Source organism: Elaeis guineensis, chromosome 9, assembly GCF_000442705.2.
Source record: "Elaeis guineensis isolate ETL-2024a chromosome 9, EG11, whole genome shotgun sequence".
In the NCBI taxonomy this organism is placed as follows: domain Eukaryota; kingdom Viridiplantae; phylum Streptophyta; class Magnoliopsida; order Arecales; family Arecaceae; genus Elaeis; species Elaeis guineensis.
Window position 1 is genome coordinate 16,576,455 of NC_026001.2, and position 13,575 is coordinate 16,590,029.

Genomic DNA, 13,575 nt, shown 5'->3' on the forward strand with positions numbered 1-13,575 from the left:
TAGAAGGCCTACGTTGCCTATTAAGGTTCTGGTTACGTACTTCTCCCTTAACCACAGTGAAGTGCAACAATTTTTTTTCTCAGGAAAACAGTGCACTGTAATTATAAAAATAGGAAGGAGATTAGGAGAATCTGCGGCTCTGCAAAGCTAAGAGAGAGGCAACAATGAGGGCTCGACACATTCAATGCATGCATATTCCTCATCTCATTGGTTTCTTCAGTTGGACAAACTTTAAGAGATTATGGCGTGGCTTCTTTGATTAGAAGAAACTTAGAAGAGACATGAGTCAATCATCAATATGATCATTGCTGCCAAACGATCTTTTGCATGTCCATGTTAGACACAATCGTCCAACCCTAGTGATCCAATAAATGGTTCGTGTGATTGTTTTAGATCTAGAATATAATATCCTTAAGATATATGGTAGGCAGAGTAGGTACCATAAGGTACCATTTTAATGTATAACAAGTTGATTTTACAGGTGCAGAGAGTTCCTTTAAGCTTTCTCTTATGATGATCTTAAAAAGATAAGGTGATGTGGACTTTCTTTTTTATGAAAAAATATATATATGTATCTCAGCGATTTCAAGTAGTTCGTATGGATGTTGTAAGTTCGATGATTAACTTATCAAATTCATTGAATTTTGGTGGTTTCTAAATACTTTGGATATCAAACAATGGGATGAATGACCATTTGGCTTGCATAAAAAATGAAAATTTAAAATTTAAAATAAAAAATGATAAGTACTTATGCAAGCAAGCATGTATTAGCAGTTGGAATAACATTGTATATCGAAACTCTAAGGGATATTTCTCTATATATTTGATATTTTTAAATTTTTAATATTTTTTATTGAATAACTGGTGATGCTTTGCCATTGTTTCAAAAGAAAAAAGAAAGGTCAAGGAGAAGAGAAGGCACATAATTGCACACATAGCATATCTAAGGGCTACCATGGACCCTTTGAAATGACCAAGGCATCTCTTTTTAAGTAGTCCCATGTCCATGTGATTAAATAATACATTTTTTTCTCATGCACTTCATAGAATGATTGAATGCTGACATATGGCTCCACAGTGGTACTTTCAACTTTGATAGCTCTGCTCTGTCAACATGGCACTTGACCAGTGTAGCCAAGGTGCATCTCAAGTTAGACCACAATAATTGTGCTTCCATTTGGATTTTACAATTGTGATTTGACATCTTTTGGGAGGAGGGAGGTACAAGAACAAGAGTTGACCAACCATACTCAAATTTCAAGAAGATTTGACTGATGAGGTTCCTTCATTTGCACAGAGATAATTATCCTAATAGCTGTCTGTCAAATGACAAATAGTCTGCTCTTCTACGCACTGGAACTAGAAAATGTTGCTTGAAGTGATATTCTTATTTTTTTAAAAAAGGAAAATATGCATGAACATTTTGAAACAAAGAGCTTCAGCATTGTAGAGGATTGGCACTTGGAAGGATAAAAGGGAAAAAACAATAAGATCTAAAATAAAGCAAGAGATATAACCCAGGTAGTCTCAATGTTAATAATTTCTCTGTCATTCTCCATGGCTATGAATGGCCTTTATCATGGGCTCCAACAATTATCTTGATCAAAACAAAGATTAGATTGAAGCATCTCCTACCAAATGCACCATCTGAGCAATGAGAGCATTGCACAATGTGAGAAAAATATTAACAACACATTCAGCATCTCATTACCACGTCAACAACCATTAACCCTATCCTAATATCATCTTTTTTTCTTTTTTTTTTTTCCTGTTCATATCACTCTAAAGCCGCCGCCCTCCTGCCTCAAACCGCTTTTATGTTCACATTTAAGTATACCAGGTTCATTCTCTCTGCAATACCATTTCTATTGCCCCCTCTATCTCTCTGAGGCACCCTATACCCCTACCTCCAATGAATAGACAAAGAACGAGGAGAAAAAATGTCGTGCTCGAACTAAAGTCACGTTTGCAATGTTATTCTACAAAAATTTAAGGCCATCGAATCTCCCCATAGCCGCTATGTGCTCAACTTGCCCCAAAAGCTTAGAATTTCTACCACTCTGAGTTCCATCCACCGGGAAGAACGGAGAGGCTGCCCTCGTGCCGGAGTTGTCATTCGGGGAAAGCAGGTCAAAAAGGCAATCCACTTTTCATTCCTACGTATCACTCAATAAAGAGGTTCCAAGATTTAGAGAATATGTGGGCAAGGACACATATCATTCACCATAGGTTGCATGACAATCCCACTAACCCCTGTGGGAGGCCCAAACGGCGCAGGGCTTCAAACACTCCACTGATAGCAACACAAATCCTACTCCATGGAAAAAAAAGAGAAAAAAGTAGATTCCAAGACCTATGGGAATTGAGCATGATTTTGGAATGGATGCCCCCATCATTCAGCTTCTATATATATCAGCCTCTCCTCTACCATTTCATCAAGCAACTAACAAGGTCCAACTGAGTTCCTCACTCTTATAGAGTGTTCTTGTTGCTGTTTAGTAGTGTAGGTTAGCATTCTTCCAGACCATGTCAAGAGATCCTCTTGTCGTTGGCCATGTCGTCGGCGATGTGTTGGACTCATTCACCAAGTCTGCATCACTTAGGGTGCTTTACAACAACAAGGAGCTGACGAATGGGTCTGAGCTCAAGCCGTCGGCGGTGGTGCATGAGCCAAGGGTTGAGATCGGAGGACGTGACATGAGGACCCTTTACACACTTGTAAGTATCGGTTGCTTTGCTTAATTTCGTTTGCAAATGAATTGGATCTACCCCAAGTTAAGAATTTGTGGGCCTATATAAATATGTTAGTCCAAGAAAGATCAACTTCAGCTCATACAATTACTTTTGGGTCTTGTCATCTGTGATAATGTTACCACACAACTCTCTTTCCTTGTGGATCCCTTCTGAGACCAATGTTAGCAAAAGACATTCTCTCTTCAGTCTTCCCACTTTAAGAACAGTGTAAGCAGCTAATGTTAACGAAAGTCATCTTCCCAAGAATCTTGACCACATGTTGGTCCATACTTGCGTTGACAAGATCCTTTGACTTTCCATTTTTGGAATAACTCTACTACTTTAGCATCTATTTGTAAGAAATCAGATGGCATTCCATAGAGTTCATAGCTTTATTGTGGGCACTAAGATCCATTAAGATTTAGTGCTTCATTAATGACACTAGTTGGAGTGGTTCTGCCCCCTAATCAGTAACAAAGGGTAATTTTCTTACCTCTTCCAAAGGTGATGGTGGACCCTGATGCACCAAGTCCAAGCAATCCAACCAAAAGGGAGCACCTGCACTGGTAAGCATTCTTTATCTGTTACTGCTGATGGCAATACATAAATTTCCTTTTACTTAAAAGACTACTCATTAGTAAAGAAACATTTAGATCGACTCATCATCCTTCGATGTCTTTCAGGTTGGTGACGGACATTCCTGAAACAACTAATTCTAGTTTTGGTGAGTGATCACGGTACCTTTATTTCTCTGCAGTGAAATTATTCCAATCACATTCAAGTTAATTCTTCCCCCCCTAAACTCACTATTCACTACTTCTTAACATATGCAAAATGCATGTGGTTCTCAATATTATAACAGGTACTAGTAACTGCTTGGCTTGACAGTTGGGATCATAACACCATTCTTGAAATCATCAGTGAATGTATGCTAGGTTAATGTCTTCATACACACACACACACACGAAAGGTTCTCGAAAGAAAATTATGATGTTTTAAGTGACAGCACACAATTCTGCCTAAAGATAAGTATCATATACTTGTTCATGTGCCCTTAATTCAGCTTTGATTACTTGGAAAGATACAGTCCTTGTTAGAGAACCAGAAAACCAAGTCTCAGGGGGCTTTTCTGTGAAAACAGTTGCCCGACCTTTTGTAATCTCTTGGTTGTTCTCTTCTTTCTTTCTTCGACTATGAAATATTATTCAATTTATTAAATTGGTGGGCACTGCCCTCCACTTAGCTAATTATATGCATGTTTATGGAAAATGCTATGTGGTGTATCACCCACCCATGAGCATAAGATGAACATAGCTTCTGGCAAGGGTACTAGAGTAAACACGTAAAGCCCTAAACATGGTTCATGGGAGTCTTCAATAGAAACATAAAATTTCATGATTTGAACCACTTTTGTCTTTATTACTCAGCAAACTGCTGAGAGGAACCTGGCTAGAGTAATAGAGATTTTCTCCATTATTTTTCTTAGAAAAAAGCACATAAAAAGGGGGAAAATTTCTTGCTTTCCCCCTGTTATGCAAACTTGCCATCTCCGAGGGGGTGATGAAGGTTAGTTTCAAGAGCCCCAGCTCTCTCTCTCTCTTTCTCTCTGTATGTGTGTCTGTGTGCGTGCACGCGTGCGCCGTGATGAAGGTTAGTTTGTGTGCACACGTGCGTGCACATGCACGCATGATGAAGGTTAGTTTCAAAAAGCCCCATCTCTCTCTCTCTCTCTCTCTCTCTCTCTCTCTCTCTCTATGCACGTGTGCGTGTGCGTGCATGTGCACACACGCGTGCATATGCATGCATCCGTGACATGTGTGCGTGCAGGCACTCATGTCCATATATATATAATCCCTTGATAACTTGGTGATCTCGTGCATTAGATCAGAGGCAAGAATCCTACCAAAGTTTCAATATATCCATAGAGTTGCTCACAGCCTTAAATTAAGTAGCCCACTAGCTGGCTATTTCCCCATAACAATCAAGGCCTTGACTGGTGCTTTATTTGTTTGTGGGGTCCCGCATGAAATTTACGTCCTTATGTGTTCTGATATTTTCTCCGCCTTTGCCTGGGGATGCTTTCAGGGTCATATGTTATAACGTAGGTCTTGTGGTCATAAATTTAAAACTGTATTCTTTTCCTCAAGTAGGCCATAGCCAAAAGTTTTTTAAATTTATTTTGAATCCTAAAAGAATCCCTGCTATTTTCTTTTCTATATTCTGTATCCATCCCTCGGATACACCAGATATATTTTCTTAGCTTTTCGAGCAAACTTTTCTAAACCTAGTCATGAAGCTTGTGAGAATAGATTGTGTTCTTCCTATAGCAATAAAAAGCCCTCTAAACTGTGACACTTAATTTTGATGTACTGTTTTAGGAAATGAAATAGTGGGCTATGAGAGTCCACGACCAACAGCTGGGATTCATCGTTTTGTGTTTGTGTTGTTCCGACAAGAGGTCCGACAGACTATTTATGCACCTGGATGGCGACAAAACTTCAATACCAGGGATTTTGCAGCACTTTATAACCTTGGACCGCCTGTAGCTGCAATGTACTTCAACTGCCAAAGGGAGAATGGTTGTGGTGGAAGAAGGTATATCAGATTAACTGGTTCAAAATGATCAACTCATATTCTCTTTTCAATTGCAGCAAACACTAATTCAAGCATACAAATATTTACACATGCAAACACATAATATCATGACAGGAAACCCGATACCTCAAAATCTATAAAATTCAATCATTCATTGGTTAGATTGAATCAAGGACTTGACCAGATCTTAAAAATCAACTAAAAACTCCAATTCAGCCGCAAATGTTCTACACAGTCCATGCTCTACCACCTTTTTTGGCAACCCCTCTAATTTTACTTTATTTCAGCAACTGATAATTTGAGTTTGAATTTTAGAAATAGATTATGCTCAATAGCTCCTCATTTTGAGAAGCATAGCTATCCAAGCTCATACGTGGAGAATGCGAGGCTAGTTTGAAATCATCTAATTGAAGATCAATCATCTACCACATGAATAGGCCACCTAAACTAAATGATGATACATGAAGCTTAGGTTATTACATAACAATATCTACATATCGTATTGTTGCTGGAAGACCCTAGGATGCTGGTGTTTCAGGTTCTTCAGTGCTCCATTAGGTCTAGGGTGACCAATTAGGCCCTTATAGAATATTACAATCAAACAGATGTTTCACACCTCTATCAAGATTGTTATAAGCATCCTTGAGTTTGCATTGGTAAAAGATCATTTCTTAGACTTTCTGTATGCCGTTACGATGCCCATTTGCTTGTGCCATGAATGAGGTTTTATCAAGGTTCCCCATTCATTTTTTATGAGGACATAGAGCTATTCCACATGTCATTCCGTATATCTAACATCCTAAAGTAACCTGGTTGTGTTCTAGTACCGGCATGTTGCTATATTAGATCCAAATTAGATCTGGAATTCTTCTTTGTACTGAAACAACAGTTCCAAAGCTTGAAAAGGATGGATGCAATAGGGGTTCATCTATGCATCCAACATTAGAGAGCAAAATCATCAAACAGATATCAAATCTATTAAGAGACTAAAGCCTGAAACTGACAATGCTTGCCCTCGTGTGGGTTTTAAATGCTTTCTTTTCTAGTGCATAAGGTGCAAAATGTGTTAGAAAAAAAACAGCTGATTAACAAATTTTATATACAAACTCAAAGAATGGTTTGTTGCATGTCAGGTACCAACCTGTCAGTGGATGGACATGATGACCTGTTCTGAAGTGTCAACCATTTGATAGGTCAGTCATACAAATGGATGAATATTCAGTGTGAAGCCTGGAAATAAGACTTCAGCTTTCAGGATGACTTATCATACAACAAATGGTCAAATGTTTATGATTCACAGTTTCCAGAGTCCCCAACAACTCCCCCCTCCACTTCCCTTTTTCTTGTTTTTCCCCTTCTGTGTGTGCAAGTTTGCTTTGCTTCTCTAAGCTACTAAAATGAAAAGGATTGTGTCGCAGTTCCGCAATATGTCCTCTATTTTGCTATATGATGTAAAGGAAACTCATGGTGGAAAATATTGCAAATGCTGGTTGTGACAAGATTCCAATTGCCAATATTGCAAACACGAAGATAATAAAAAATCCTTATTGTATATCAATTCGATAGTTATCACAGTGATAGCAGAAAACCAAAGTTTCATCCAAGAGAAACCATACTCAAACATAAAGTAGGTTATTTGAAAATGAAGTAAATGTAATATTAGCCAGCATCAAAGAATTTATAAAAAACACCTTTTTATCATTCATTTTAGGTAATATAATTTTACAACCACATCTTTCTTAGAACTTTCAGATATTAAATAAAAAGCATAAGTTGTATGCTTATCGGGTACTTGGGCTTAAAGGGCGCCACATGAGTTAAAAATCTAATCGATTGAACCAAAGAAGTAAGCTCACCAGCTAAAAGGATGGACTTGGATATAAGTTGAGAAGTTCAAACTTCAGCACCATAAGGAGGTTGGAACATTCCTAAGGAAAAAGGGCTTCGAATAGATGTGCCCCAAAATGATGACCACAAACTCTAGGTACAGAGGACTGTATTTAAGAAACTCCTTTGACAGATGACTTTGGTGTCATATGATAAAGTTCCAACCTAATTCAAGAACATTAGCAATGAGCACAGAACTTATTTGTTAAAAGCCAGAAATACAAAATGAACACAAGAGGATTACTTTACCAATTAACCAAGTGTAGAAGAATGAAGTCACACCTCGCACTTTTCAGGAAAGGATTTGCCATAAAATATGTTTACAACACCTTTAATCATTGTGATGATGACTAGAATGACCTTGGGAGGCATATCTGGCAAAAGTAGGCAGCTCCCAGAGTTAATTCTCATCTCAAATATTTCCATGTGGATAAATACCCATACTCAACATATTTTGAACTAGCTGGCTAGCATTCCGAAAACAAGATATTAATAGTTTTTATAGGGATGAGGCCTATGAACAGCTAGCCACAACAGACTTTTGGTTAGGACAGGTGAGTATTGGAACTAATCATCAATCTTTTACTGCTTATTTTGGCCAAATCTACATTAGAAGCAGATCTGAGTAGTTCATAAACTTATCTACCTGCCAAACAGTTACCTCCTTATTCTGTTGCTATTCTGCCACTGAAAAATTTAGCTGACAAATAAATTTGTCATATATCTTCGAGAGTCCTCACCACCTTATCATGGTTACTGAATAATAAGCCCACAGGATAAGAGACCATCAAGTTGTGCTTGTTTTGCTAGGCTGTATAATACCAGACAAATCTCATCGCTTTTGGGGTGATTACTCTCTCCAACCACAAATTCATGAGCTTTACCATTTACATCTATGACACTAGCCCCTGGTTCCTTTTTCATACCTTTCTCCCTCATCAACTTCCTTACACGTGTCACATCTCCCCACCTATCGCTTGTGGCATATATGTTGGAGAGAAGCACATACACCCCACTGTCAGAAGGATCCAGCTCAAGAAGATGGCCTAGGATCTGTTGGGAAAGTTCCACATTCCCATGGGCTTTGCAAGCACTTAGCATTGCTCCCCATATAAGCACATCAGCTTTCATTGACATGGATCTAACGAGTTCATGGGCTTCTGCAATGAGCCCAGCTCTGCAGAGAAGATTAATCATGCATCCGTAATGCTCTACCCTTGGTGCGAGATTGTAGATTTCAGTCATGGATTTGAAATGGTGACGGCCTTCTTCCACTAAGCCAGAGTGAGAACAGGCACTAAGGATAGCTATGAAGGTCACCTCATTGGGATTAACCCCATTTCTAACCATCCGATCAAAGTGCTGGAGAGCTTCTTTACCACAACCATTTATTGCCAGGCCGCCAAGCAATGCATTCCATGAGGAGACATTCCTGTGAGGCATCTTCTCGAAGGTGTGCATGGCCATCTCTAGGAACCCACATTTGGCATACATGTCAACCATGGCGGTCCCTATATGAACATCCCACTCAATTCCCCTACGCTCAATGTACTCATGGACCCATTTCCCTGAATCTAGTAATCCCAAGCTCGCACAAGCTGAAAGAACACTAGACAAAGTTACCTTGTCTGGCTCCAACCCCGAGGCACGCATCTCATGAAACATTTCTATAGCATCCTTGGGTTGCTTGCACTGCACCAGCCCACTTATGATACTTGTCCAAGAAACTATGTCTCTCTCTGGGAGCTCCTCAAAGATCCGCCTTGCCTCATCCAAACACTCGCACTTCACATACATATCCAAAAGAGCATTCCCCACAACCACTCCAAATTCCCCTTCATGCTTCAAGATCAACCCATGAATTCCTTTACCTGTGTTTACATTCCCCAGTCTCCCACAAGCAACAAGGACACACACTAGAGTCGCCATGTTCGGTTCCACATCCATCAAAGCAAACAACTCCAATGCCCTGATAAAGAACCCACCTTTAACGTAGGCAGAAATCAATGCAGTCCAGGAGACCACATCTCTAACAGGCATTTCTTCAAACAAATCGCCTGCATCGACATGCCCACCGCACGTACCATACACATGAACCAGAGTGTTCTGCACATAGAGATCACATAGAAATCCCATCTTGATTGCAACACCATGAAGCTGCCTGGCTTCTCCGGTGCCTGAGAATTTGGTGCAAGATTTCAAGACTGCAGGGATGGTGTGCTTGTCGAGAGGAGCTCCATTGCCAACCAAATGTTTAAATAATAAAAAAGCTGATCGGGGAGCCTTGATTCGGGCGTAGCCAGAGATCAGCGAGTTGAAGACAAATGGAATTGGGTGGTGGTGGATTTGACGGAGAACTTTGTAGGCGGAGGAGGGGTGGGTGGAGAGAGCCAAGAGATCGGCGAACTTGGCGAGGACCAGGGAGTCTTTGTAGAAGCCGGAGGTGAGAAGGAGAGCGTGGATTTGGTTGAAGGATTTGATGGCTATGGGTTCATCGAGGAGGCTCAGAAGGGCGGACTTCAGAGGATGTGTGGAGGCGGCCACTCTCATAGTCTCGGAACAAAAGTGACCGTTAGAACGGTTAAGAGAGAACAGATGACGCAGGGGACAACGGGCTGCTTAATAAACGAGTTTTTTTTTTTTTAATAGAAACCAGCACTTTTTAGATATCAAATTCGAAGCTGTAGCGGTAGGCTGGCAAAGGGATGGGCGTTGCATCTTTGGCCCGTGAGAAGGATTCAACTTCCTTTGCATGAATCCATCATTAGATCACCCACCACACATATCTTGAAGCAATCCAAACTTGCCATGCAACCAATACAATCAAAACTTTGCAGGGCCATTTGGTGACTCAACTGAGATCACCACATTAATTTAAGATCATTGATAATCTAAATCTTGAGATAATTTGATTTTCAGTGATCTAAGTATGTTTGGTTGCATGATTAAAAATCTCTGGGTATATACAAATAATTCAGTGGTATGATACGAGAATTCAAAATCACTAACTATACAATACCAAAAATATTCTGAGGATGGAAAGAAAAAAAATGACAAAGCAGAGACCAAAGGAGAGAAAAATCTCTGATTTGATCAAAAAAAATGAAATCACTCACCCTCTCAACAAAGCTTTAAGAGTTGAAATTAAGAACTGAGGTGGAGAAAATTTTAGAAAAAATATTTTTTTTATTTTTAATGACGCTCCAACTACTTATCCTAACATGCATAAAGAATATTGTGTACGCACACAAAAAAATATCGCGGCCCTAACATGCATAAAAAATATTAAGAATATTGCGTACGCGCACAAAAAAATATCACGGCAAAACAAATAGATTCCTTCTTCCAAAAAATCTTTTGATTATGAAGATATTTTAATTAATATATTTTTATATTTTAATATAAAATCATTGTGATAGAGTGACACTGGATATCTGTCCTCAAGAGCATATTTTCTATCACTGTATTGGATGGTGATTTAAAGAGTACAAGTGATTTAAAATCAATACCATATAGGATCATCGTATGCAACCAAATACGGTGATTTTATTACTTTCACTCATATCACTTTTAATCTTTAATGGATCACTCCATATCAAATCTTTCTACGATGCAGCTCTCTGCGTAGCTCTCAAAGCGGCCAATAGGTGATCCAACAGTTGATCCATGCAAAGGAAGATCAATTCTTTTGCACAAACGATACGACCCAATACAGCAAGAGGTTCGGGGATTGGGTTCATGCCAGGTTTCTCGACGCTTTGAGATTTTTATTTGGAAGTAGAATAATAGATAGTAATCATCGTTTGACTTAGTCGTCTTTTTCAGCCAAATATGCACCGGATTACAACACCACTCTTTACAAGGGTATCTTAAAGACATAATTCTTCACGTTTCAAATCATTGTGCTCCACTTAATCCCAGAATTAATTACGTACCATGTAGGATGAATTTATTCATTCCAGGGAAAACAAATAAATTAACTTGTTCCACTTTCCAATGCAATCTAAGAAAATCATCGATGATCAATCCAAAAAGAAAAACAAGTGGAACCAAGTCAGATGGATCGAGAATTAAAAACCAAATAAAACCTAGGTAGAGTCAACCTATTGACAACACCAACTCGAATATGGCAAATCCAAACCCCCCCAATTCCGTTATAGGTGAATATTAATGGATAACTCAAGGCCTGCTACCCCTGCTGAGAGATCCTTTGGTCAATGAAATTTAATCTGGAGGAGTAACTCTCTTGCACATATAATTTGTTCAATCATCAAACTTTATTTTTGGAAATATGTATTTCTTATTCGTTACATGCCCTAAGCTGGGTCCAGGAGAGAACGGAAAAAAAAATGTAGCAATTAAAAAATAGGTGCATTTATCATCCAAAAATAAAATTTCAAGAAACTTAATATGGAAATCACAAGAACAGTGCCAGTGAAATATACGTGCAATTCCTTTGCTCCAACATGCATACACAAATGGTAAGGAATCGAGTTCATGCATCCAGTTATATTCGATTGTCGTGCTTATTTTGCCATTGTTAGCAATGCCAAGAATGTTGGATTCTAAACTAGTTGGAGAAGAAGGGAAATTTTTTTTTTTTGATAAATAAGAATGGAAATTCTTTGTACACCGTACCGGTATAGAAAAATATACTGTTCCATCTGATTGGATCATGTAGCCACTACTTTTCAACGTGCATTTAATGTCCGCAGTTCTATTTTTTTGTTTGAAATTTTGAATGATGAAAATATCTCTTATTTTTTTGAAAAATTATGATATTTTGTAACAATATTATGATATCTCGCAGTCAAATTATGAGTTTCTGCATAAAATGTCATAATTTTTCTTCTAAAAGTTATAAAAAGAAGGGTATTTTCATCATTGAAAATTTACGGTACTTTTTAATACACATTTAATGCCTACACTTTTTTTTTCATTTAAAATTTTAAATGATAAAGATCTCTTCCTCTTCTAAAAAATTTATGACATCCTATAGCAATATTATGACATCCTATGGTCAAACTATGACTTTTTATATGTAATGTCATAATTTTTCTTTTAAAAGTCATAAAAAAAGAAGGATATTTTCGTTATTAAAAATTTATAAAATTTTTAAATAATGAAAATACTTCTTCTTTTCTTATTACATCCTGTGGTCAAATTATGATTTTCTATGTAAGAAGTCATAATTTGATTGTAGGATGTTATAATATAGCTACAGGATATTATAATTTTTTTTAAAAAAATAATATTTTCATCAATCAAAATATTAAATAAAAAAGTAAAATTATGTATATTAAATATATATTAAAAAATATTAGCTACGTAGCTCAGTCAAATAGAACGGTGTAGTTTTTTTGCAATGAATATGCTGTATAAAGAATTTCTCTAGAAAAGAATTTAGAAAAGCCCCGGCAACATAAGCCAAGTGTAACAAGTTGAAACCGGTTCCAACCCACTGATTTTGACTACCTTAAATCCTAGAGGCATACGGTCCCATGAAGACATTCATATACTGGGAGTGGATCCTGCTGAATTATAGAATTTAGTAGGCATTAGGAAAGAGAAACAACGAATCTATAATGCAATCTTCTGAGAAAGTGACAGCGCATCTCCATGTTGCTGCAAATCTTTTTAGGAAGTCTGACCAATTTTCTACTAATCTGATCTAAATCAGTCTAACATAAAACTATGAAAACATCTAAGTGGCATTTGGTAGCTGATAATCCATTCAAATTATCGATAATTTAACATGAACCCACCACATTACTGCATTTAGTATACCTTTTAAATGGTAATCAGAATTATCAACACAATCTAGATTACCTCCCAAGAGACAATCTAGATTACCTTCAAGAGAGATGGCTATCCAGATTATATATTTGATAATCCTGTAATAATTTTTTAGAACAAAAATATCCTCAAAAAATTCAGACAATCATATTTGGCATGATGGGCAGCCGAAAGAGAGGAGCCAAAACCGGCGTCCTACTCTACAAAGCCGGCGGTGAACAAAAACCAGCTGATCGACGGGCCACCTTCGTCTCTTTGATGCTCTTCGTCATATGGCAATGGGGTGGAGAATAGCAAAATCGATCCGACCCGATAGATATGCACCCTATCCAACACGGTCAAATCCGAAAAAAATGATTTGACCGGATTTGGATTTGAAAAAAATTCGAAAACGGCAGCATCGGTATGGATACTGCGGTTTTCTATCCAAATCAGAATCCAACCAAAACATATAGGTACAGATAATATCCGAACACATACCCGAATACATATATATATATATATAGACACACACGCATATGTATATACGTGTGTGTATCTATACATGTAGACACACACATACAC

General features: G+C 38.0%; 2 protein-coding genes across 4 annotated transcripts; one reads left to right on the forward strand and one right to left on the reverse strand.

The window, feature by feature from the left end:
• Window positions 1-985: 985 nt before the first annotated feature.
• On the reverse strand, window positions 986-9,877 carry LOC105051423 (pentatricopeptide repeat-containing protein At4g38010). 3 transcript variants are annotated; one of them, XM_073243108.1, is made up of 4 exons: window positions 7,862-9,877; window positions 7,465-7,589; window positions 7,185-7,380; window positions 986-3,296 (listed from the first exon to the last, which is right to left on the reverse strand). In XM_073243108.1, the coding sequence occupies exon 1, from the start codon at window positions 9,763-9,765 to the stop codon at window positions 7,969-7,971; it is 1,797 nt and encodes a 598-aa protein (XP_073099209.1). In that variant the 5' UTR covers window positions 9,766-9,877; the 3' UTR covers window positions 986-3,296; window positions 7,185-7,380; window positions 7,465-7,589; window positions 7,862-7,968. The 3 variants fall into 3 exon arrangements, with proteins under 3 accessions (XP_073099209.1, XP_073099208.1, XP_073099207.1); XM_073243107.1 differs by having other exon boundaries at window positions 986-3,291; window positions 7,465-9,877; XM_073243106.1 differs by having other exon boundaries at window positions 7,465-9,877.
• On the forward strand, window positions 2,527-6,827 carry LOC105051422 (protein VERNALIZATION 3-like). The gene is made up of 5 exons (XM_010931868.4): window positions 2,527-2,718; window positions 3,238-3,299; window positions 3,417-3,457; window positions 5,112-5,328; window positions 6,462-6,827. Exons 1-5 carry the CDS (start codon window positions 2,527-2,529, stop codon window positions 6,487-6,489), a joined length of 540 nt encoding a protein of 179 aa, XP_010930170.1. The 3' UTR covers window positions 6,490-6,827.
• Window positions 9,878-13,575: the final 3,698 nt, after the last annotated feature.

What these genes read in the sequence shown, in the direction of transcription:
- LOC105051422 (XM_010931868.4), top strand. Translation starts at nt 2,527, where the DNA reads ATGTCAAGAGATCCTCTTGTCGTTGGCCATGTCGTCGGCGATGTGTTG. An exon ending in TGAGGACCCTTTACACACTT is followed by an intron (nt 2,719 to 3,237) that starts GTAAGTATCGGT and finishes CCTCTTCCAAAG; the next exon opens with GTGATGGTGGACCCTGATGC. An exon ending in AATGGTTGTGGTGGAAGAAG is followed by an intron (nt 5,329 to 6,461) that starts GTATATCAGATT and finishes GTTGCATGTCAG; the next exon opens with GTACCAACCTGTCAGTGGAT.
- LOC105051423 (XM_073243108.1), bottom strand. Translation starts at nt 9,765, where the DNA reads ATGAGAGTGGCCGCCTCCACACATCCTCTGAAGTCCGCCCTTCTGAGC.